Source organism: Typopeltis vanoorti, chromosome 22, assembly GCF_054136105.1.
Source record: "Typopeltis vanoorti isolate ZY-2024b chromosome 22, IOZ_Tvanoo_1.0, whole genome shotgun sequence".
NCBI classification, from domain to species: domain Eukaryota; kingdom Metazoa; phylum Arthropoda; class Arachnida; order Uropygi; family Thelyphonidae; genus Typopeltis; species Typopeltis vanoorti.
Window position 1 is genome coordinate 23,112,961 of NC_143570.1, and position 27,877 is coordinate 23,140,837.

General features: G+C 35.7%; 1 protein-coding gene across 1 annotated transcript in view; it reads left to right on the forward strand.

Moving 5' to 3' along the window:
- Positions 1–688: 688 nt before the first annotated feature.
- The window catches only part of LOC150094212 (AFG1-like ATPase), a 299,001-nt gene continuing 271,812 nt past the window's right edge, over positions 689–27,877 (forward strand). The window contains exons 1-2 of the mRNA XM_090411886.1: positions 689–800; positions 23,369–23,514. Of these exons, the coding sequence (XP_090268012.1) occupies positions 692–800; positions 23,369–23,514 (255 nt within the window). The 5' untranslated portion in view covers positions 689–691. The remainder of the gene's footprint in view (positions 801–23,368; positions 23,515–27,877) is intronic.

Genomic DNA, 27,877 nt, shown 5'->3' on the forward strand with positions numbered 1-27,877 from the left:
CCTCAATAAAGGTCGAAACTAGTGTGGGTAGTGGCCCTTCCCTTGATGTATAACATTATACATATCCGCAAGGAGATGTGTTTTGCATTATGGGAGATACTGAGGTAGGAGTGATGTTAGCTTGGTCCATCTTTGCAACGAGTTTCCTGGTGTTGTACTACCTTACCCCAGTCCTGAAGATACTTTCAGGCGCAAACTTTGTTTACTCACACTTGGATAAAAGGATTAAACTAAATTTATTAAAAAATGTTTACTCTTGTAGGTCTGAATAACGGAGTTGGAAATCTAGAAATAAATCTACCTGACCATTTTAAAGATAAAATTTGTTTTACATCCGTCATCCACAATTTATAAGTAGAAAGATTCAATGTAGAATTTCATATCCCCCCTAAAAGTGTTCATTTTTCTGTTTTTTTTTTTTTTTTTTTTTTTGTAGTAGTTTGCATGGATATCTTAAGAGATATCCATGCGAACTACTACAAAAAATTGAAGAACTACTAATTACTATTTTAATACTTTAATATTAGATTTCATAACATTATATAACTCAACATGCTTCTCTTTTACAAGAATGAAAGATAAATAATTTTAAAAAGTTTCGAAAACTGAAACTTTACCATAATTTACTAAGGTGAAGTTTCAGTTTGTGAACGATACCGTTTAGCAATCTGATTGTGGAGACGTGCAATATATGGAGCAATATTTCAGCCTGTTACGGGTTTGCAGATATAAATATCATAAATGTTTCATTAGATCATTTTGCAAAGCAATAAATGGTGTTGAAAGTAATAAAGAAGAAGGTATGATAAGTAATAGGCACTGCTTACAGTCTATTTTAAGTAACTTCTCAGTCATAAGTCAACCATGAGACCCCCCCCCACACACAAAAAAAGTGTTAAATGTTATGAAAAAACAACAGCGTAATGCGCTATTATAAGGACAACCTTTTTTTTTTTTGCTACACATTTTGCTTTGAAAAAGACTTATAGTTCGAAAACGATATTGTAAAGATTTTGAAATCTTCTAGTAACAAAGGGGGGGGGGGTGTACTAGACCGGCTATCTCGGCATTTTAGTCTTGATCTCGTTACAGTAAATAATGTCCAAATTTCTCTACTGACACCTAATACACTGACCATTGAGTCTTATCTGAAATTTTCGGTCCTGTCAAGGATTAGTCCTTGAACTATTGTCTTTTGCCCAATACATTAATGATGTTGGGCAGGACCCAAGAAATGTTAACTTGATTGCTGATGTGAAGATTTCCAGGCAATCAGGAATGCTGCTGATATACAACACTTGTAAACAACGATATGAACAGGTGGAAACATCAAGCAAGTGATAATGGCTGACAGTTCAATATTATTATTATACAAACACCTCCTGGAGTCAAGACATATCAGGGGAGGCTATAGTAAGATGCATTCAAACAGTGATAATGTTTATCATACCTCATCTTAAATTGGTTCAATGTTTCTGCACTCACCAACCATTCTCCATGCAAAAAGTCATGCTACACTTTCTTACACACCACACCTTTATACAACTTCCAAGAATGACCTCTTGTCTATCCCCTTCCCTTTTTTCAACTGTTTTAAAAATATCCTCAGTATCTATATTTATGTCTCAATCATATCGCCCCTATTGACTAGTGTCTGTAATTCACATTCTCTCAGCCTGTCTTCATAGTCAATATTCCACAACCCTGATATTCCTTTTGTTATTCGCTTCTGAACTTTTTCCAGAGCTTGCTTCTCACCTAGAAATGCAGGTGACCAAATCGATGTGCAGTAGTCCATATGTGGTCTAATCAAAGCCTTGTACAGCGGAATGACCACATCCTTATCTCTACTTCTTAGTGTTCTTCTTAGTATACTGGCATTTCTTTGTGCTGTTTTTATTATTTTTGCAATATGTCCCTTCAGCTTCAATTCTTTATCCACCAATATCCCAAGATCACATGCTTCCTCCACCTCCTGTGATACAATGTCTCCAATATGATATGCAACTCTACTTTTTTGAGATCCAAAGTGCAAAATCTTATATTTGCTGGTGTCAAATTGATATCCCCCACTTGCCTGCCCACATAGCCACTTTATTAAAATTGCTCTGAAGCACCAGTACATCTTCATCATTCCTAATAACTTTAACTAGCTTAGCATCATCTGCAAACAGCTGAATATCAGCTTGCAAACCACTCGCAATATCATTAACAAACAAATTGAACAGCAGTGGCCCTAGAACAGAACCCTGTGGGACTCCACTGGTAACTCTCCTCCTGAGAGACATGGCATCTCTATATACAACTGTTTGTTATCGATTAGAAAGCCTGTCTGCTATCCAATCAACCACTGATTTTCCAATCCCATTTGCTTTAAGTTGGTAACGGGTTGTTATAGCATCAATGGTGGAGAAGTTCTACAGAGAATAGTGGGAGATCAGGGGAGAACCAGAGGTCATCCCTGGAAACTGTATAAAGAGGGTGTGAGTAGGGGGAGTGAGAGGTAGATTTTTTTCGTTCAGAGTTGTGAGTGATTGGAATGCCTTGCCTGAGAGTGTGGTGTCTGCAAGGAGTTTGAATGTGTTTAAGACATGGTATGATGAGATGTGTGTGAGATAAAAGGACCTCCTAGATGAGTCTTTGACTCCATGAGGTCTTGTTTAATAATAATAATAATAATAATAATATACCAGTTTATTATGTGGTAGCCTGTCAAATGCTTTTGTAAAATCCAGAAGTATTACTGTATATGAATCACTCCTATACAGGATAGTAGTAACCTTATTACAAAAGTTAAGCAAATTTGTAAAACAAGACCTCCATTTAACAAACTCATGCTGACCTTGACAATGTCAAGGTCATCTCAGGTGGTATGGTCACTTAAACAGAATGGGAGAGGAAAGATATGCAAAACAAGTGTTCTCTACCAGGTTAGCAGGAAAAAGACCCAGAGGAAGACCAAGATATAGGTGAATTGATACAGTAAAAAGTGCTTTAGAAGATAGAAATATAAGATCTGATAATGTTGGAGTCTTGACAGGTAACAGACTGATTTGAAGGAAAATTGTAGATAGGAAGTTAGTAATGATATAATTTTTCATGTAGTACTATCATATCCTGTACACCCCTTGAGGGTATATCAGGAAATTGATGATGATAATGACCTCTATACAGAATTTTTTCCTCGTCCACCCAATCTTGTATTCTATTCCTAACCAATCTCTCTAAGATGTTAACAACCACTCCAGAAATGCAAACTGGTCTGTAATTTGAAACATCCGTTTTGCTTCCACCGTTATGCAATGGAACAATCTTGCCATCTTTCCACTCATTAGGCATTGTTGAGGACACTAGACTCTCATTAAACAACTAAGTTGATGGAAGTGTCAGTTCCTTCGTGCATTCTTTCATAACACGTGGGGAAATTCCATCTAGTTCAATAGTCTTATTCACATCAGTATGACTTAAGCAATCATAGACTTCTGCCTCATTGACCTTCAAGGAATTGGGTTGAAGTACTGATTCCTCAACTTCCTGTTTCTTTAGAATAATATCATTACCATCAGTATAAAAAAATCTTAGCAGAATGTTATTGAACAACTCTACAATAACTTCTTCCTTGGTCTAGTAAGAAAATCAATTGTGCTTATGCGCAATAGGATTTCCAGTGGCATATTTTATTGGTCAGATTATGATGCATGCAAAAACTGATGAGGCTAGGGATTTTGCCGTTACGAAGTTGAAAACCAGTGGTATACTGCTAATGCACTTAACACTTACGTTTTAAGTAATATACAGGGTTTTCAATACTTGTGGACAGCAGTTGATGTTTAAAAATTTTTTTAACAATTGTTTTTTTTTTAATTTTTAAAGAGTATGAGAGTTAGGCTTGAGTGTGGCATGTTTAGTCTGGGTGAATGTAACACTCGTGGTGAAAGACTATTGACTATTGGAATTTCCCATGCTGACAGGTTAGTTATTACCAATAACTGCTTTCAGAAACACCTATGACTGATCTATACTTGGACATTTAACATTGATGGGTCAAGGCACCAGATTGATTACATTCTGGCTTTCCATTGGTGGAAGACAAGCATCTCTGATGTGCATACTTGTCCTGGAGCAGACTGTGGTACAGACCATCATCTAGTAAGAGCCAAAGTAAGGCAGACTCCAAAACCATCCCACTAGACTGGATATCTGAGTAATTTCTAGTAGGTTCATAGATGAAACATCAACTCGGTTGGATGATTTTTTGGAGACTAGTGATGAGTGCTCACCAGAAATGCTTTGGGAAGTAGTCAAGGTTATAATACTGGATACAGCCAAGAAGTATCTTGGCCAAATAAGAAGACCAATTTTATGTGCATGTGGAAAAAATAGCATCAGAAGTGTATTAAACTGACATTTACATGCCTCTGTTTTTAAAGTTCATCTTCAAATCAGAACAAATTTTGAACTTTCAGATATGAGGTGATATGTTGGGTAATGTGCTGTGCACATGGCAGATGCACCAAGTGCATAGCAACATATAGACAGTATCATAATATATATGTATACAATTGTGGAAAAAACATGTAAAAGCAAATCCACATAAATCGATGGTTACCTGTAATTCTAATGTTTCATCTAGAGGAACATTTAAAGAGAGATATAATATCCAGGATGATTAGGCGATCATCAAAGTAAAGTCAAAGGTCTGAGATTTTTTCTTTAATTTTTTATTTACCTATGAAGGTCAAGAGTAATTTAGAAAGGTGTTTCAAGATTTTATTACAGAGTGAACCGATGCAGTTGATGACAGTTCATAATGGAACATCTAGACTTTTTGGGAGTCCATACAATCTAGGAGTGTGGCCATGATAGGTTTTAACTTCTTTATGGTTTGAACATCCCAGAGACACTGTCAATGGGTTTGTTATTTATATGACTAGAGGTTAGATCATCAGAAAGAGGATGATAAGTAGTGTAGTTAATGTAGCATTAAGAAAAAATTTTTATAGCATTCTTTCCTATCTTGAATCCCAGTTGCTTTTCATTTATCAGCCTTTGCGATAATAAAATTTATATTTCTTCTTCAAGGGGAGAGTAAGGCTTTAAGTTCTGAATAAAACAGATTTGAAGATGGAGGCTTAGACTTAAAAAGAATTTGTGCCACTTCAAAACAAACCTGTTATCCATTAGAATATTACATGGACACTTCGATGGGGAAGAGGTGGAGAGGATCCAGAGACAAGTGACCAAGATGATAGCAGGTCTATGGAATGAACCTTATGAGAACAGGTTGAAGATTTGTGGGCTGCAGAAATTGGTTGATAGGCAGAAAAGGGGTGATATGATTGAGACATTCAAATTACTGAAGGGTTTCTATAAGATTAATTCAGAAGATATTTTTGAGAATAGGACTGGTGGTGGGAGGACTAGGGGCCATACATGGAAGCTGAGCAAGAGTGTGGTTAGCAAGGGTGTTAGAGCTAGTTTTTTACTTGGAGAGTGGTAAATGAGTGGAATAAGCTGCCAGAGTCTGTTGTGGGTGCCATGACTGTAAATGAGTTCAAGGTGAAATATGATCGATACTGTGTGAATGCTGAATAGTTGTTCTTGGCATTATTATTATTTGACACCTCCAGGGAGTCCAAAGACTCATCGAGGGAGAGTGTGCCAACAGCATCAAATGATTGGCCCCCTTCCAACTATTGGGCCTCTCTCGATGAGTCTAAGGACTCCTTGGAGCTGCCTGTAATAATAATAATAATAAAATAATGAACTTTTATCTCTTGCCAGGAAAAATCCATAACAAGGACAGATTACAGATTTAGGAATAATAACAAAATCAAGACCTTTTGATGAGGTATTTACTTCCCCTGAAGAGACATATATTCTAAATATTAATAGAGTTTTATCTGGCTCTCTAATAATAGAAAAGGATGTCAGGTGATGGCTAACAAGAAAATTTAATTTCCATAAAGATTATCACATATTACTGCAAAAACTTTCTTGGAGGATTTCATAGAAATATGTTCTATAATATCAGACTACTCTAGAGATAAAATTGTGATTAATTCATCTTTAGTAGACTGGATTTATAAAGGCTATGGAGTTTTTGATCATTAAGTCAAAAAATTAATAAGGGTAAGGACTTGCTAGTTTGCATACAAATGCATTGAACTTTGAGAGACTGAAATTTCTTTAATCTTACAAGCAGAGCCACTTATTTTCATCCACTTTTTATGTACAACTAAATGTTTGTCATAATGGTTACATTACATAGAAACATCTTTCTGTGAAGCTCAGAAATATTGCAAAAAATAATAGGAATGTAAGTAGACATTGATTTAAACACAGTAATTAACAGTGGAAGACTTGTACAGATTTTATTTCCATAAAATTTCCCTTCAGGTATCAAAGACATCGATATGAAATTTGAATTAAACGAGCACAAATGACAAAACAAAGATTCAACATAAGAGCATATGAACTTCAAATAAATGACATGGAGAGATATGATGTAAAATACTTTTAGTTCCTAATGACATTAAAAAAAAAATTACATATGTACAAAAAAAACAAAAAAAAACTTGATTCTCATCACTGCTAGAACTAAAAACTAACTTATACAAGAACTGAACTACATGTGATTAAGTATCAAACCTTGGTCATTATTGCACTGTGTGAGAGGATGAATCATATTCAAAAGTTTTCTTGAAATTATAGATGTAACTTATATGAGATATATTTTGATTTACTGCCAAATAATGTTTCTTGGTTGTCTAGAAGGTTAAATAAGATTTATTATCTTATTATCATCAATGTCTTGATGTGTACCCTCAAGGGGTGTTCAAGCTACTATGATAGCCCTACATAATTAAGTTTGCATTATTATTTATCTCCTCTACAATTTTCCTCCAAATGAGTCTACTACTTGTTGACACTCTAATATTGTCATATCGAATATTTTCTGCTTCTAGAGGACTTCTGACTGAATCAATTCAACTAGATCTTGGTCTTCCTCTGAGTCTCTTTCCTGCCATCTTGACATCAAACACCTGTTTTGCTAACCTATCCTTATCCATTCTATTTAAGTGGCCATACCACCTTAGATTAGCTCTGCTTACACATTCTTCAATGCTAACAATGCCAAGTTCCTTTCTAATATCTTAATTTTTAATATGATTCTGCAGTTGATGTCATCTATTCACCTTATTTTTCTCAGAACTGTCATATCTGTGGTCTCTAGTCTTCGATCAAGTGCTTTATTTCTAACCCAACTCTTGGATCCATAACTTAAAACTGGTTTGAACACAATCTTGTATACTGCTAGCTTGGTGTTTTGGCCAATTTCTCTCTTATTTTAAATAAATTTACTCATTTGACTATCAACCATACCAGCTTTGCTAATTCTGTTGTCTATTTCCAGATTTAATTTAACTTGTGAACTTCACTAAAAACTGTACCTAAATAGCTGAAACATTTTACTTGTTCTATAGGCTCTTCATTCAGAATGCAATGGATGTGTTTAGTGTTTCTGCCTATTTTCATAGTGTTGGTCTTTTTATTGTTGATTTTCATGCCAAATTCGTTACAACTGTATTCAGTTTAAGTAGAGAATCCTGGAGCTTTGCACTAGATGTGTTTAGGAGTATACTCCTAAACAAATCTACTTGTTCTACACCTAATTTTACATCAAAACCTCTTTCTCTATTTCCTTCAATTCAAACTACTGTCATATCAACTTAAACATATTTCTTTAATGTATTTCTCTGTATAATGTTCCATTTATCCCATATAACTGTAGTGTTTTGAAAAACACTACAGTTATATGGTAAATGGTAAAAGCACCTTGTCCAGATCTACAAAAGTACAGATCCTTGTCATACTCCCATAATTTCTCGACTATTTGTCGTAAAGTGAACATCTGACCCTGACAACCTCTATTTGGCCTGAACCCAACTTGTTCTTCTCCTAGTTTCTTTTTCACAATTTTTCTCAGCCTCTTTTCAAGTATGCTTGCATAAATTTAACCCTGAACACTTAGTACAAGAACTCCTCTGTAATTCTCACATTCAACTTTATTCCCTTTTTTATAGATGGGTGCTATGAGAGCTCTACTTCAGTCATCCGGAATTTGACCCTCTGACCAGGCCCTTCTGAATTATGCAGTGTAGCCACTTTGACCTCCATATTTGAGCATTTCTGGTCGAATATCATCTACTCCAGCTGCCTTTCCACATTTCAAGTTTTTCACAACTTTTTCTACCTCATGTATTGATATGTACTTCTGTGTGCATTTCTCTTAAAATTTTTTACTATGGTTCTGTCACTGCTTTTTTCATTAACAGTCTTTCGAATTACTCTAGGCCATCTAGGATATCCTTATCTTCAGTTTTCATGTCATATCTTTGATTCCTTTTACAGTACTCTTTACTCCATTTTTAAACTTTTTTTAATAGCCTCCAGAACATTTTGCCACCTTCCTGATATTTATTTTCTATATTCTTAATGAATTCTTCCCATGGCTTTTGTTTAGCTACATTTAAACATAGCTTAACTCTAAGATGAAAAGCCAAACGGCTATTTTTTCTGGCAAAGTTAATTAAATTAAGGGGATAAAAATCCCTTATTATTTTTACAGCCAGTTTACTGGCTGTAAAATAATAAAGGATTTTTATCCCCTTAATTTAATAGCTTAACTCTATTACATTTTTCTCCGTAATCTTTGAGGGCATCTACTAAATTATTTGCTGAGAACTTTCGATATGCTTTCTTCTTTTCCAGAACTGCTTCTTTAACTTCTTATGTCCACCATGGGATTCTTTTTTTTTTTAAGGATAGAAACGTTGTTTGTAAGGATAGAAACAACTTCACCACATACCTCCCTAGCTGAATCGATGTCTTCTTCAGAGTTTGCCACCGAGACTCCAAGGGTTGATTCTTGTTTACAAACTGCTTCAAATCTTCAATGATATTTTTGTGCTCCCATTTTATATGGATGTCTAATGTTCATCTAATCTTCTCCTTGAAAGAAATGGATTGGGTATGTTGAAATTTATATTATATGTAAAGATTCAAGGAACACCTTGTTGTTGAATTTACCTTCAACTTACAGTATATATCCTTGAATAAGTTTCACAGTTGAAATAGAAGACAATAGGACCCTCTCTTCTTTGGACGTATTAATCTCCACCTAAAAGAAACTTACAAATTCAGTATGTAAAAAGAAAATGACTACAGATAAATACCTAAGTACTACATTGCTCCACCAGTAATAAAATGCAGCATTATCAGCTTCAGTTTCTGAGAAACATTATCAGTTTCCAGAAACTGAAGTAGCCCTTAATAGCTTTTTAAGCAAAAAGATGCGGAAAGCATTAATAGCTTTTTAATGCAGAAAGCTCCGAACCTTAAAATGGATAATTGAAGTTATTCCTTTTATGGAAAATTGTTTTTCTTCATACATTCCACCATTGCTATTTATTTATTAATTTATTATTCTTATTATTATTATATTACCCTAAGACCCCATGTAGTCAAAGATTCATCTAGGGTTATACACACAGTTCATCATACCATGCCTTCATCACATTCAAATTCTTTGCGGACACCACACTCTCAGGCAAGGCATTCCAATTATTCACAACTCTGCAAGCAAAAAACCTGCTTCTCACTCCCTTGTTCACACTCTTCTTATACAGCTTCCAGGGATGACCTCTTGTTCTCCCCTGATCTCCCACCATTTCCTGTAAAACTTGTAGGTTTCTATCATATTTCCCCTCTTCCTCCTATTGACTAAACTCTATAAATTGCATCTTCTCAACCTTTCCTCATATGGAAAGGTTGAGAAGATGCAATTTCTCAACCTTTCATGCTAGAGATCAGAAAATACCGTAGTCACTCACCTCTGGACCCTTTTCGACATCTCTTCATCCTTTTGAAAACCAGGTGATCAAATCTGTGCACGGTAGTCCATGTGTGGTCTAATCAGAGCCTTATACAACAGAATAAGAATCTCCTTATTTCTACAAGTCAGTGTCCTCTGCATCATTGCCAGAATTCGTTGTATTGTCCTCACAATTTTGGCAGTGCGTCCTCTAAATTTTAGATCCTTATCCACCATCACCCCAAGATCTGTTATTTCCTCCATCTCCAACAATATATCCACACCAAGCATAAATTCTACATTCCATCTCTGTTTCCCAAATTATTATTATTTTTATTTATTTATTTAATTTTTATTTAATCATTTATTTATTATTATTATTATTATTATTATTATTATTATATATTCTTATAATAATAATAATACAGATTACCTGCCTCTGGATCCTCGTCATCACTTTCTTTCCCAAGAATCCCAAGTACCAGGCTAACAAATATGCAGTCGATGTAGCCACATTAACATAATAAATGGGGATAATAACTCCTTATTCCTACTTGTAATCTGTTTTTTTCAGCAACCAAGTGATATTTTGTGTTATTTTACCCACATTTGCAATGTCTCCAGAACTTCAACCACCTGTCCACCATCACTTCCAAATACTTCTTTTTCTTCAATTGTCAACCCCTAGAAAGGTTGGCAACCATGTCACAAAACTTTTTTGTTTCTTTTGCTGCTCTGGAACATTTATGGTAATTCAAGCCAGTATAGTCAATGTCTTCAAACCACATTCTCTTGGGTCTACCTCTCCCTCATTTTCCATCCAGTTTCCCTTCTAATATTAATTTCTGAATGCCTTCTTGTCTAGTTAGATGTCCAAAATATTTAAGTTTTTGTTCTTTAATTATTTTCATTAATGTTCTTTTCATTTTTGCTTTCTTTAAAACATCTTCGCTTTTCATTTTCTCTGTCCATGGTATTTTCAACATTTCTCTGAATGGTCCACATTTCGAAAGCTTCTAATTTTTTCTCTCCTTCTTTATTTAGAGTCCAAGTTTCACTTTTGTAGAGAAGGCTTGACCAGATATAGCATTTTATTAATATTTTTCTTGTGTCTATATTAATGTCTCTGGATGTTAGAACAGTTTTCATATCAATAAAGGCTTTTCTTGCTATCTCTATTCTTCTTTTTATTTCTTTAAGGGAATTTTCTCTGTCTGTAAACATTTGTCCCAAATATATAAAAGACTGACCCTGTTCAATTTTTTTTTTTTTTTTTTTTGTTAACAGTTATGTTTAGTTTCTTATTTATTGGTTCTTTTGATATAAACATGCACTTTGTTTTCTTTAAGTTTGTAATTAATCCCATGTCTAAGCTTCTGTTGTAAATTTCTGTGACTAAGTTTTGAAGATCATCTTTAGATTCAGCTATAAGGACTATGTCATCTGCATACCTGAAGTTGTTGAAGTTCCTACCCCCGAATTTTACACCCTTCAGTTCTGAAATATTTTTAAAAACTTGCACACTATATATATTATACAATAAGGGTGATAAGACACATCCTTGTCTTACTTCTTTTTGGATTTCAAAGTTGTCAGAATATGCAGTTTTATATCTTATTGAGGCCATTTGATTCCAGTATATATTTGTAATTATACGTAGATCTTTTCCTTTTAACCCGTTATTCTGTAGGATGTGTATTAATTTCTTATGATTTATTGAATCAAATGCTTTGGTGTAGTCAATAAAACAAAGATATATGTTTTTCTGGTTATCAAGGCTTCTTTCACATAATGTTTTCAAATTGAAAATTCCTTCTCTTGGTAGTACCTTTGTCTTTTTGAAAACCTGATTGAGTGTCTTCTATTTCTACTGACAAAGTGCTTTTTATTCTTTCTAGGATTATTCTCAGTAGTAATTTTGTAACATAGCTTGTTAAACTTATTAGTCTGTATTCTGAACATTCAAAAGTTCGTGGAATTTGGAATAGTGACAAAGATGGATTTCCTTAGATCATCAGGGATGTATTCTGTATCATAGATGTTATTAAAAATAACCTTTAGGTCATTAAGTGTGTTTTAATTTACTTTCTTTAACAATTCAATAGGGATCTGCACACTGCACTCATTGCACTAATTTGCTGATGCATAAATTCAGTATCACCCCCTGTACCCCCTGGCCTATAGCAGCAACTAACTGTATATTTGGTTGCGTTCGTCACTATTTCACAATCTCAACAAAAGTTTTAGTCATTAGTGAAACTTGGCTGTCAGCAGAAGATGTAGTTACTGGAATTGAATGTGATGGGTACACTATTTTCAGGGAGGATAGAGAAGATAGACCCAGCAGGGAGGAGTACTGTTGATGATAGCTGATGTGTTGCAGCCAAAGAAAGTAGTATATCAAGATGATAGACATGTGAATGAGAGTTCATTTGAGGCGGTCTGGTGTGAAATAGTGACCAACGCAACCAAATATACAGTTGGATGCTGCTATACGCTAGGGGGTACAGGTGGTGATATTGAATTCATCCATCAGCAAATTAGTGCAATGAGTGCAGATTTAGTGATTATTATGGAGGATTTTAATTATGGTGATATCAGTTGGAAGGAGGGAAATATCACAACTACTTGAAACAGCACATAACTGAAGGGACTCGTGGTGTGAGAGTGTTGGACCTGGTCATTGGTTCAGACATATACATAAGTAAGGTGTTCTCGTTACCTCCAATTGGTGAGTGCGATCATGTGGTATTGACTTGGGAAGTTGCAAAATTTGTGCATTTCTCTCTTAAGAAGGGGTATATACAGAACTACAGGTTAGGTAGTTATAACAAGCTTCAGAGTGAGCTTCCAGCCATTCCATTGCAGAACATATTACAGGGGAAAGATGTTAGCAGTGCATGGGGTAAAATCAGCAGTTACCTGAGGAAGGCAATATCAGAATGTATTCCCATGGTCAGGAAGACAAACAAGGTAGGTGTTAGATGGATAAGTAATAGTATCAGGCTTGATCTGCAAAAAAAGAAAATGTTATGGAGAATTTAAAAGGAGAAAGTGGATCAGTACACCCATGAGCAGTACAAGGCTCAAGCTAGGAAGGTTACCAGTATAGTAAGAAAAGCTAAATCAGATTATGAGAAGACCTTAGCCAAGGAGATCAAGAGTAATCCCAAAGAATTCTTCTGCTATGTGGCAAGTAAAAGGAAGCATGACTTTGGAAGGATAACCTTAGTGAGTGCTGATGGTATTGAGGTGACCAATTCAGATGTAATAGTAGAGTTACTGAGTGATCACTTTTCAAAAGGCTATCACCCAAGTGAGGATATCTCTGTACCTGTAGCAATAACTAATGTGAGAATTGAAGTTAATAAATCAGAGATACTTAGTATATTGAAGAATTTAAATACAAACACTGCTGTAGGTTTAGATGGAATATCAGCTCGGGTGTTGCGTGAATGTGCAAAGGAATTGTCAACACCTCTTACTTGGTTATTTAACTTAAGTTTGAACTCTGGTATGGTCCCTAGGAAGAGGAAGGAAGGCAAAGTAGTTCCTTTGCATAAAGGTGGCTCCAAGACTGTGGTAGTTAATTACAGGCCAATCACAATCTTGGGTGCAGTTGTAAAAGTATTGGAAGAGTTGGTTAAAGACAGAATTCAAGAATGGGTGGATCAGAATATGATACTCAATAGGGGCCAACATGGTTTTGTTAAAAATCAATCCTGCCTTAGCAATTTATTAACTTTCTATAATACAATGACATCTGAATTGGACAAAGGAAATGGCAACACAGTGGTACTTCTGGATTTTGCTAAGGCTTTTGACAGGATACCCCATGGAATACTATTGTGCAAATTGGAGCAGATAGGGATGGATACTAAACTGGTGATATGGATAGGAGAATGGCTCAGGGAGAGAAACCAGAAGGTGATGTATGGAGGAGCAGAGTCCAGAATGAGGCTGGTGACCAGTGGTGTGCCTCAGGGCTCTGTGCTTGGCCATTGTTGATGATGCAAAGTTGGGTAGCGCAATAAAAAATCAAGCTGATGTTGAAAGTTTGCAGGATGATTTAAATAAGCTGGTAGAATGGGTAAAAGGTAATGGATGTTAGTTCAATGTGGAAAAGTGTAAAGTTATGCATTTTGGGATTAAAAGATTACCAGCTGTGTACTACATTGATGGAACGGTACTCCAAGAGATTGATGAGGCTAGGGATTTAGGGGTTGCAAGGTGGGTCCCTATCCACCAACTTAGGAGTTGGTGGATAGGGAGATGAAGTTCAGGGGACACATTGCTAAAGGTGTCCAACATTGCACATCGGATTGCTTTGTAATTGAGGAACACACTAAAATCCAGAGATAAAGAGGTTATTATTCCCCTTTATAAAGGGTTGATACTTTCCACATTTGGATTACTGTGCTCAGGTCTGGTCACCTGGATTCCTTGGAGATGAGGAGGTTGTGGAGAGGGTTCAGAGGAGAGTGACTAAGTTGGTGAGTGATGTAAAAATGCTCCCTACATTAACAGATTGAGAGCTTGTGCATCGCAGAGGTTAGTTGATAGGCGAAGAAGAGGGGATATGATAGAAACATTTAAATTACTAAAAGGTTTTTATAAGTTGATGTGGGGGGGGGGAATGTTTAAGTTGTGTGATAGTGATGGAAGAACAAGAGGTCATCCCTGGAAATTAAGGAAAAGTGTGGTTAATAAGGATGTGAGAATGAAGTTTTTCTCCTGGAGTGTGGTGAATGAATGGAATGCATTGCCTGACTCAGTTGTGAGTTCTTCGTCTGTAAATGAATTCAACAAGAGATATGATAGATATTGTTTTGATATTGGGGTCTCCCCCATGGAGATACTACTACTACTAATAATAATAATCTGGGGTCAGGGCCTGGTGTTTTACTTGTTTTCATTTGACTTAGAGTGTATGCTATTTCTTCATATGTAATTGGTTCACCATCCATATTTTGTATATTTGGTGCATCTGTGCGATCAGAGTTAAACAGTTCTTTTCCATATTCTTTCCATCTTTTTATTATATCTTGTGGCTCTAGTAGCATTTTTCCATTTTGATCTTTTATTCAGAGCTTGGATTGACTTATGCATTTCTTTGCTATTATGTTTCTTGTCCAGTTCCTCTCTTTCTTTACATTTTTCATTTAGCCACATGTCTTTAGCCTTCCTGCATTCATTTTTTATAATTTTACTGAGTATTCTATACTGTTGTGTACTTTTTTTTTTTTTTTTTTTTTTTGTCTTTCATTCATAAGTTCTAGTATTGATTCAGTCAACAAGGGTTTTTTCTTTTTGTATTTAATTTTTGGAATAACCTTGTTAGCTGTCTCATATATTGCACTTCTAAAATATGACCACCTGTTTTCAATTTCCTCTGTATTACATAGTATATTGTCTTCTATTTTATATCTTACATGATCTAATTTTTCCCTAATTTCTGAGTTAAATACCATTATGTTGTCAGATTTATTCAGAGCTGTCAATTCTTTCAGTATGATTGTTTTTAGAAATGTTTTTTAGTTTAATTTGTAAAGTAGACACAACAGGGTTATGATCTGAACCTATATCAACACCTGAGTATGTTTTCATGTTGGTTATATTATTTTTATATCTATTACAGCAATCCCTCGATTAATGCGCCTAATGTGTTCTTTAAAACAGGTGCGTTAATTGAAAACGCACTAATCGAATATAATAACCTATGGGAAAAAGTACAATTCGTTCCTCAATTTTCTTTTTTGACCCTTATTTTTTATAAAAGAATTAGGGTATATCTCAGGGCCTAGTTAAAGGGAAACCATGAAGCTGATAGACAATAAAACATATTCAGAATATCAATTTATTATTCTACATCTTAACAAAGAATTGAGCTAACGTAGTTTGGCCGGCATTCTGTTTCTTGCATACAACTGACAGTATGGTCCTATTGCCTGTACTACTCTTCTGCAAATTTTACTGCTTCTCTTTTCATCAGGGCCAGTCTCTAAGCATTGCTGCTTGGAAACTTTGATTGTGCGAACATTTTCAAATTGTTTCTGTGAAATCTCTTTGGCCTTGTCAGTGATTAAATTTTCTTCATATTCTCCAGGATCTTCCCACTGTGCATCTAAATTTTACAAGGCGAAATCCCCCAATTTCTCAGAATGAGATTTAATTAACTTAGATTCATTTGAAAAGCCTCTAAAATCATTTTGCTCATGGTGGAAGAATTATTATTATTATTATTACGGGCAACTCCAAGGAGTCGATAGACTAATCAAGGGAGACCCTAACATCATATCAACTATTTGACATTCACACAGTATCTATCATACCTTGCCTTGAATTCATTTACAGTCATGGTACCCACAACAAATTCTGGCAGCTTATTCCACTCATTCACCACTCTCCAAGTAAAAAACCTAGCTCTGACACCCCTTGCTAACCACACTCTTGCCCAGCTTCCATGTATGGCCCCTAGTCCTCCCACCACCACTCCTATTCTTAAAAATATCTGCTGAATTAATCTTATAGAAACCCTTCAGTAATTTGAATGTCTCAATCATATCACCCCTTTTCTGCCTATGAACCAATTTCTGCAACCCACAAATCTTCAACCTGTTCTCATAAGGTTCATTCCATAGACCTGCTATCATCTTGGTCACTCGTCTCTGGATCCTCTCCACCTCCTCCCCATCAAGAAGAAACCCTGGTGCCCATATCTGGGCACAGTAGTCTAGATGGGGTCTTATCAAGGCTCGATACAGAGGAACAATAACCTGTTTGTCTCTGCTTGTTAAAGTATTTTTCAGCAATCAAGTGATTTGATGAACTGATTTAGCCACTTTTGCGATGTGCTCCCTAAACCTCAACTCCCTATCCACCAACACTCCCAAATCCCTCTCCTCGTCAATCTCCTGGAGTATGGTTCCACCAATGTGATATATTGCTGCTAATCTTTTCACCCCCAAATGCATAACCTTATACTTTGCCACATTAAATTGACATCCATTCTCCTTAGCCCAGTCCTCCAAACTTTCCAAATCATCCTGCAAAATTTTAACATCCTGTGCACTTACTATTGCTCTACCCAACTTTGCATCATCAGCAAACAAATGAGCACTTCCTCATAGATCCTTTCCTATATCGTTAATGAACAAATTGAACAGTAGTGGTCCAAGAACAGAACCCTTCGGCACACCACTAGTCACAGGCCATGTTTTGGACTCTACTCCTGAATAAACTACTCTCTGATATCTCTCCATCAACCCCCCCCCATCAATCTCACCAAACCTATATCCATCCCCATATGCTGCAGTTTACTGATTAGAATTCCATGTGGTATCCTGTCAAAGGCCTTAGCAAGGTCCAGCAGTATCACTGTAAATCCATTACCATTATCCAGTTCAGCCATCACTGTGTTATAAAAATGTGAGCAAGTTACTGAGGCATGATCTACCCTTCACAAAACCATGCTGTCCCCCATGCAGTATCCCATTTTCATCTATCCAGTCCTGTATTTTCCTTTTGACTATTTTCTCCAAGACCTTGACAACGATTCCTGATATGCTGATCGGTCAGTAATTTACAACAGCAGTCTTGGAACCTCCTTTATGCAGTGGAACTATTTTCCCCTCTTTCCACCCCCTCGGGACTAACCCAGACTCAAACAAAATGGTCAAGGGCACTGACAATTCTTTAGCCACTTCACATACGACTCAAGGTGGTATACCATCCATTCCCACAGATGTATTGACATTGAGGTTTTGTAATAGACTATTCACCTCCACTTCATTTACCACAATTCCTTTATAAGCTATTGGTTCATACATTCCTGCAATGTCACCACCTGGATGATATACTCTTGCAAAGTGCTCGTGCAGTAATTCCACTATATCAACTGATTCGGTTACTTCTCTACCATCGGCATTCTTTAAAATCATTCTGCCATATACATTTTTTCTTTTACTTGCAACATATCAAAAAACTGTTTGGGATTCTCTTTAGCCTGTATGACCAATGTTCTTTCATAATCCGCTTTTACTTTTCTTATCACACTCGTTACCCTTCTGGCCTGCGCTTTATACCGTTCATGTGCCTGCCGGTCACCTTTCTCCCTAAATTCCCTCCACAGTTGTTTCTTTTTTTTTTTACAGCTCAAGCTTAATGGTGTTATTCATCCATTTAACCCCTACTTGATTTATTATTCAGACTCTAGGTATATAGTCAGCCATTGCTTCATGGAAACACTTCTTAACCGCCTCTCACGCACTATCAACTTCTAGCCCTTGCAGTTGTACATGCCATGCCACTGAACCAATCAATCTCCTAAGCTTGTCATACTTACCAGCCCAATAATTCCACATATATCCTGTCTTAATTGTAAATTCCACACCTTTAGCCACCTCCCAAGTCAAGACCCTATGATCACTCTCACCATTTGGTGGCAACGTGGTCATATTCATTACAGCCAAAGTCTCAGATGCAATTACTAGGTCAAGCACTCTCTGACCTCTAGTATTTTCCATTACATGTTGTCGCAGATAGTTATCCCTTAATAATCACATAAAATCCAATTCCTTCCTCCCATGTGTCCTCTCCTCCTTCCAATCAATGTTACCATAGTTGAAATCACCCATAATAATTACCCTCCTTCCACTCATTTCTTCTATTTGCTTATGCATACTATCTTCACCATCTATTCCATCACCTGGTCTCTAGCAGCACCCAACTGTATATTTTGTTCTGCTAGTCTCAATCTCACACCAAATAGCCTCAAATGTGGTCTTTTCTCTATCCTGCAGATCCACTTCTATTCTCTTTGGCTGCAGCTCATCAGCTATCATGAGTAACACTCCTCCCCCATTTTATTCTCACTGTCACTCCTGAACACACCATACCCCTCTCATTCAATCCCACTAGATATATCATCTTCTGTCAGCCATGTTTCACTAATGCCAATAATAACCTGTGACATGGAAGTGCTAACCAAGGCCAAAAATTCTTCCTTCTTGTTCCTAATACGTCTGGCATTGGTATGTATGAATTGCAGAAGCCCAATTTGTCCCTACCCTATTTTGATGCCTTATACTAACTATCCCATTCTGATTTGTTGTCCTTCGTACTCGCTCTGGCATATTACACACATTCATACACTCTACTGTCTTCCTAAATTCTGCATAAATACTCCCCACCCCCTCTTAGTAACTCTAGTTTCCCTGATTCTGCACATCCACTTCATTCAAGAACATCTTTTCAAGTCTCTGTACACCAAATCCATTCAAATGTAAACCATCCATCCTATATAAATCCTTTCGCCCATCGAACTCACTCCAGACATCCACAAATTCCACACCACTCCTCCTGCATAATCCGTACATAAAGTCATTAGCAATTTTGGCCCTCCTATACTCTTCACTGTCATACTGCAGCAACAGACACTATCCTAACTCTCTCACTCTTCTCTTTTGCTACCTCAAGTAATGCCTTCAAATCCTCTCTCATAGCCATTTTGTCTCCTTTCAAATCATTCGTTCCTGCTACTACTATCAATTCTTTCACCCTCTGCTTTTGCATTCTAATTGATTCGCCTACATCCTTAATGTTCGCACCAGGTTGGTATGATTTTGTCAAACTCTCATCTACCACACCTCTTACTAAAGAATCTCCATACAACACTCTCTCTTTCATTTTGTTTACACTCACTATCATACTCTTATTTTTCTTATCATACTTTTGCCGTTTATTAGTTGGTACGCTTGGTAAACATTTTTTCCGATGCTCGAGCTGCCGATTTGTCCTATGTATCGCTCCACGTAACTGTGTGATCTCACTCATTGCATGTCTCATCATTTTTATTATCCGTTAATTTATTCATTCGTTCTGTATTTTTACCTTCATTCTCACTTTCAACGCCACTCTCACAGCTATCTGGTACTACCTCGCAAATATCACTATTCATACCTCGCATATCACTATTTTCTACATTCTCACTTTCAACAATGATATCACTCTCATGACCTGAAACACACTTTAAATCCTCACATTCCTTACACTTTCTGCACACATTCACTCCACTATCATTGTCTAACCAGACTCCAACTGTTCTCCTCAAAGCATACATTTCACAAACAGTATACACTGAATAAAATCCTTTATATTAACATTTTTGGACAATATGAGAATGTGATTCCAAACTGCTCGCATATTGCCAGCAGAAATGTCATTCGACTTTGAGACTTTATAACCAGGCTGAGATTTCTCTGATTTGGCCAGAAAAGTCTTGGAAGCTATCCGCTTCCAAAAAAGACTGGTTTCATTGACATTAAATATTTGTTAGTCACAATAGTCACAATAGTCCCCCCCCCCTTCTCTTCCACAATTTTCTTCAAAATCTCTGGATAATTTGTGGCCACCTTGTTATCTGCACTTGTAGCTTCACCTGTGATTGAAACATTATGTAGACTATTTCTCTTTTTTGAAACACTCAAACCGCCCAGCACTAGTGTGGAATTCTCTTCTTCGTTTCCGTCATTGATAGCTCTTTCTTTCCAGGTTACAAAGAGACAATGCTTTTGATTTAATAAGGCCAGTGTATAGCGGGATCCGTTTTTGGTTACAATCATCAATCCGTGTAGAAAGAAGTTTCTCTAATTCAGTCATTATAATACTTTGATTTTGAGTGGTCTGCATGCCTGATGAACTTGAAGCAGTTTCTGTTTGTATTCAGCAGCTTTGCTTAAAATTGCTCTTATAGTTGATTCACCCATTTTTGTGTTCTTGTCCTATCTTTGCTCTGGACGCGCCTTGTTCATTTTTCTTTATTATTCCAAGTTTTTCTTCCAATAAGATTACTTTTTGAATCATTTTTGCACTTCCACTTTTTTGTTCACTAATTCTTTTACTCATGATGAAAGGCTGGGAAAATACTTTAAATGAAAGGACGGACGAGATATGATCATCAAAAGGCTCTGTAATTAGCAGATGAATTACATTTCGGCAGTAAATTTGGAACACAGTGTACATGGAAATAGTGTAGTATGCCATTAAAATTCACTTTGTGAAATGTTTTAAATCGGTAACTAAATTATTTCATCCTTGTGATTTTTTTTAAAATAGTTAGCCATAAAAAATGTATAGATTGAAAATTTTTAAAATCTGTGACATTTATTTTTAAGATGTATATTGGCACACTAATCGAATTTGGGTATCGAAAAAAAATGATGCACTAATTGAAAACGTATTAATCGGGGGTGCATTAATCAAGGGATTGCTGTATTTATCATTATGAAAGCTATTTGGTTTCTTATAGAGTTATCTGGGTTTGTCCAAGTATATAGTCTGCGCTTTTGATGTTGAAAGAAAGTATTCATTATGCGTAAGTTGTTTTGAATGCAGAATTGTATCAATCTCTCACCTCTTTCATTTCTTTCGCCGAATCCAAATTTTCCAACAACTGAATTTTCTTCCCCTTATCCAACCTTTGCATTCAAGTCACCCATCACTATAAATATCTTATTTGATTTTACATATTCTATAGATTTTTGTAAGTTATTATAAAAATCTTTTATTTCTTCATTGTGAGCCATCATAAGGGCATAAACCTGGATAATTATGATGTTAAAAGGCTTTGCAGCTAATTTAATAAGTATTATTCTTTCATTTATGGGCCACAGCCCCCATTATTACAGATTTAAAGATGTCTTTCTTAATCATGAAACCCACTCCATATTCATGCTTCTCTCCACCAGAATATACAAATGTAAAGCCATCTTTTTCTAGTTTTTCCATGTCAGTTTAGCATCACCAGCAAACATCTAGACACCCCTCCTCAGATCATGTCAAATATCATTAATATATGAATTAAACAGCAGCATTTGTCTCAGAACACCTGTTTACTTGCTTTCTCTTTGATTCTGCTCCACCATATGCAAAAGTTTGATGTCTATCAGCCATCCTCTTATCCATGTCACTGTCTTCATCCTTAATTTGCTCCAGTTCACATAATAAATTTTACATTCGAATATTTTTTAATACTTTATAATATTTGCTATCTCTAGCACACATTATAATATATGTACACTTTCCCTTTATTTTATAATTTATATGTTGTATAAGAGAGAAAGAAAGAGGAAGAAACTAGCTGCAAGACGAAAAGACTAGTGAAGCTGGAACAGGCAGATTTAATCCTTGATGTGAATGCATAATAATCATCATTATACTCTAACATTTTCATAATTTTCAGTATAACCATAAGAAGTTTGTAGAGTCTTTTCAAGAAAGCTCCAGAGTCATTAATATTTATCTGTGTTAACACTTTATTTTTTTTTATTAAGTTAGAATAAAACTTTTCTAGAGCATTCATGTCATGTGCTGCTACTATATAGTTGCATCACTAGCACATACATAGAAACAAGTACCTCATGAACTTGTCAGAGAAAACATAGTTCATACTGTGGTGCTCAAAGTATATGGAGGAAAAGTTCCAACTGAAGTTTCTTTCATTAGAGAGCTTTGCATTTCCAAGAAACAGTCTTGGAAATGCAAGACTGTTTCTTGGAATATTAGATTCAAGATAACTTTGAGTATTTTTGCCCTATATTTCAGTGCAGCATAAACATTTATACTTCATGTGATAATTAATCGAGTTATCATTTTTAAACATTACAATCCATGGTTTGCACAAAAAAAAAAAAAAAAACTTTTTATGTATGAATTAACCTCTGCACAAATTTCAATCATTCAATAAGCCACAGAGCACTAACTTTGTGATAACTTTTATATTGGAACCAATTACAATGTAGATAACAGTTACTCAACAAAATTCTTCCCACTGATAAGGTGATGTTTCACCAAAGCATTGTACAAGCTGGTAGAGTTGCCAGTTTTAAAACCGGATGAGCAACTGGATATGTTTAATTTAAAACACATTCAGTTTACTTGCATATGTTTCAAAACTTTTATGTTCACACAAATAGCAGAACCTGTCAGTTTCATTTTCCAACAAGATATTGTGTACCCCAAGTTTCAGTGTAATTGTGCATGCACATACATACACACACACACACACTGCTCTGCTCTGAATATTCTCTTTCTTGCACAAAGCAGAACCAATTGCACAACTCCCCAGAAGTCATGCAATTGGTTTAATATCAATGGCTCTGTAAAAGTGATTTACTGAGAATATGACATTTGCAATGCACGATTACAGTGACATCTGGTATAGTATCTTTTCATGTAGTGTCCTAGTATAGACTAACTTTTGATATTTTGATATGTGAAAAGCTGTCAACATAATTCAGCATCATATTATACTAAACAGTATATAAAATTAGCAATATTTGCTACTGAATTTCTGAAAGAAAAAGTTGGTTATTTCTGCAACTAATAAATATTAATGTACTAAATTGTTGTGTTCTTTCATGGACTTTCTATGTACGTGCAAAAATATTAGTATTTTATGTATGAAGTAAAATTATTGTACTTATTTTGTAGGTAAGATACTTACCATTTATAAATCAAAAGTGGGCAATGGAGAATTATATGAAGATGAATTTCAAAATAAAATTGTCCATCTTTTGCAGAAGATGTACAATGAGGTGACAGCCTACACTCCATCAAAACCAGGAATATTTCAGAAAGTAAGAAGTTGTATCTCATTTATTTTATACAAAGAAACATAGATTTTAAAAAATATACATATACACATAATTTTATATAATTCTTGAAGCATAAAAGTCTCCTTTAGATCACTATGTATATACCTAGAAGGAATCGGTCAGAACTTTTTGATAGTTTGCTTGAGTGAGCAAGTTTTTATATTATCATCATCATCAAATTCCTGCCATGTACCTCAAGGGGTATACAGGATATGATAGTACTACATGAAAAAAAATTTACATCATCTAACTTCCTATCTACAATTTTCCTCCAAATCAGTCTGTTACTTGTCAAGACTCCAACATTATCAGATCTTATATTTCTATCGTCTAAGGCACTTTGTACTGTATCCATCCACCTATATCTTGGTCTTCCTCTGGGTCGTTTCCTGCCAACCTGGCAAAGTACACTTGTTTTGCTAATCTTTCTTCGCCCATTCTGTTTAAATGACCATACCACCTGAGATTCCTGGATGCTGACAATGTCAAGTTCTTTCCTAATATCCTCGTTTTTAATATGATATTGCCATTGATGCCATCTGTTCACGCCTATAATCTTTCTCAGGACTCTCATATCTGCAGTCTCTAGTCTTTGGTCAAGTGTTTTACTTCTGACCCAGCTCTCAGATCCATAAGTTAAAACTGGTTTGAACACTGTCTTGTATACAGCTAATTTAGTGTTCCAACCAATTTCTCTCTTATTCCATATGAATTTATTCAATTGACTTCCCACCATACCAGCTTTGCTGATTCTGTTATCTATTTCTATATTTAATTTACCACCTTCACTAAAAATCGTGCCTAAGTAGCTGAAATGTTTTACATGTTCCACAGGTTCTCCATTCACAACACAGTTGACATTTTCAATGATTCTGCCTATTTTCATTGTCTTTGTCTTTTTATTGCTGACCTTCATACCATATCTATTGCAACAGTTATTCAATTTAGTCAGAGAATCTTGCAGATTTGTAGCGGATTTATTTAGAAGTATAACATCATCCGCATAAAGCAAAGAGCTGACATCTCCAATTTTGATATCATGTTTAATACCACTTTCCTTCATAATGTGATTCATATAGATAATGAATAACAGAGGGGATAATGTACATCCTTGTCTCACACCAGATTTAACATTAAACCACCTTCCTGTACTTCCTTCAATTCTAACTGCTGACTTACAACTCAAATACAGACTAAGTATTGCTTGATATAATGCCCCATTGACACCATATAACTGTGGCGTATTGAATAGCTTCTCTCTTGGCACCTTGTCATATGCCTTTTCCAAATCGACAAAACTTAAATACAGATCTTTGTTATATTCCCATGCTTTCTCGACTATTTGTCGTAAAGTGAAGATCTGATCCTGACAGCCTCTATTTGGCCTGAATCCAGCTTGTTCTTCACCAAGCTTTTCTTCCACAATTCTTCTCAACCGTTTCTCACGTATACTTGCATAGATCTTGCCAGGAACACTCAGTAGGGAAATACCTCTGTAATTCTCACATTCAGTTTTATTTCACTTTTTATGTATGGATACTATGAGAGCTCTACTCCAATCATCGGGAATTCGTCCCTGTGTCCAGGCTTTTTGAACTATGCAGTGTAGCCACTGTAAGACTCTTATACCACCATATTTCAGCATTTCTGGTCGAATATCATCTACTCCTGCTGCCTTTCCACATTCCAAGCCTTTGATGGCTTTTTCTACTTCAAGTATGGATATGCATTCATGACTGCATGTCTGGTCAGTGTTTTTTACCACTGTGCTGAGATCACTGCTTGTTTCATTTAGCAGTTTTTCAAAGTAATTACTCCATACTTCAAGGATATCTTTTTCTCCTGTTTTCATTTCACCTTTATCATCTCTAACTCCTTTTACAGCACTCTTTCCTCTATTCCTAAGCTTCTTCAACAACCTCCAGAATATTTTGCCACCTTCTTGATATTTATTTTCTATATTCTTGCCAAAGTCCTCCAATGACTTTTGCTTAGCTAGTTTTACACAGTTTAGCATTCTTGCATTTGTCTCTGTATTCTCTAAGAGCACAAGCTGAATTATTTGCCATGAACTTATGATATGCTTTCTTCTTTTCCTTCACCACCTCTTTAACTTCCTGTGTCCACTATGGAGTTCTAATATACTATCTCTAATCCAGATACTAATTTTTATTCTGTTTAGTTTAAATTTCAAACTCCCTGTATATTTATCATATACAGGGGATTTGAAAGAAAGAAAAGTCTTACTATGTTATCTAAGTCATGTCACTATCAACAATAACATAATAAGACTTTTATTTCTTATCTTCTCTCCATGTGAAATTCACAACTTTATACTGGAAATGGTGTTAATAACTAACACATGTCCAGAATAGAAATAAAGCAGGTACCGCTTTCTATTATATAAATAGAAATATCAATTAAAGATACCAAGAAATTATATTCTTGGGTTAATCCTTTATCCAAATGTAAGCAAACAAGTTTTCGCCTGAACTATTTTCAGAATTGGGGCAACTTGTATAAAGAAGCTGATGACTTCATATCACTTGCCTTAGTATCCCATAATGCAAAGCAGATATCCTTACGGATGTGTATAATGCCATGCATTATGGGAAGGATCACTACCCAGACTGGTTTCGACCTTTATTATAACCAAGTGGAAAAACTTACAACTATCTCTAATCCAGAGTATTTTAATAATAAGGTGTGACACCTTTTGGCTACTCGTATATGAAAATATGACTTCTGCATTGCTTCAACCTTAGTATCACCTCTGGGTCTGGCTCCCACTGATGAGACCTCAATAAAGGTATAGAATATAATTAAAATTCTATACTAAGGAATTAAAGGAATTTTAATTATATTCTATACTTATTGAGGGTGGCACTAGTGTCCTTAGTGAATGTGGCAGTCGTGTTTAGTTGGGCTAGAAAACGTGTTTTTAAATTTAAGTATAGTGTGGCTTTTTGTCTCCAATTGTGCTGCAGTTGTGCATTGGTTAGATACAAGTGTCCTTCAGTGGTGTTATTGTTTGAAACTGTGTTATATACATTATGTTTTCGCTGCCATTTGTTTCACTACTTCAACGTGTAAAGATGTTGTCCAACAAGAAACGTATGTCAGCAGCACGCAGGACTTCTACTTCTACATGAAAGGCTGGCTCAGCATTAGATTTTTCGCAATGGATGCGTTGCGGAAACTGCTACATGTACGTGCCGAAGAATGTGAAGGATCTGTGGTCAGTCTGGCTAAATGAGAAGAACGAAAATGTCGACGTATGTGAGAAGTGTCGGGATAGGCTGGAGCGTTTAGGAATGGAAGCTGATATCGGGACCATAGCGGAAGAACTTTGGCGGGACTTTATGAAAATGAAAAATGACCTTGATCTTCTGCATGAGGAATTGGAAATGATCAATAAGGAGATACTGGAAGTTAAAACTGAGTTTAATGTGTTAAACAGAGAAATTCGGACTATAGAGATTACTTTAGCTGAAGTAACTACAACAGGATTATGCAATGGTGAGTCTTTGGCGAATGATAAAGTAATAAATAGTATGGGAGTGTGCTGATGGTATTGTGGTGACAAAATCAGATGTAATAGTTGAGTTACTGAGTGATCACTTTTCAAAAGTCTATCACCCAAGTGAGGATATCTCTGTACCTGTAACAATAACTAATGTGAAAATTGAAGTTAATAAATCAGAGATACGTACTATATTGAAGAATTTAAATGCAAACACTGCTGTAGGTTTTGATGGAGTATCAGCTTGGGTGTTGCGTGAATGTGCAAAGGAGTTGTCAACCCCTCTTACTTGGATATTTAACTCAAGTTTGAACTTTGGTATGGTCCCTCGGGAGTGGAAGTTAGGCAAAGTGGTTCTTTTGCATAAAGGTGGCTCTAAAACTGCGGTAAAATACAGACCAATCACCATCTCAGGAGTAGTGGTAAAAGTATTGAAAAAGTTGTTTAAAGACGAAATTCAAGAATGGGTGGATCAGGATATGATACTGTTAGATCCTGAATGAAGGAATCTTGCAAGAAATCATTCGTTCAGGATTTAACGTGATATAAATATTACTAATTAAGGAGATACCTGCACATCAGCTAATAATTATGAGAAATTTCTTTATGTTATGTGATAATGTGTAGTCCATATGTGCCATGTATTGAAATTTATTCCTGTATAACTGAAATGAGAAGCAGAGAATTTTGTGCCAGAATAGTAAGAATTATGTAAGGGGAATTGTTAAGTTATTTGTAAATACCATTAAGCTGTCTAGTACATTACGAAATTTCCAGAAAGATGATAAGTAGTAATCCCGAATAATCATGTATAATCTGTAT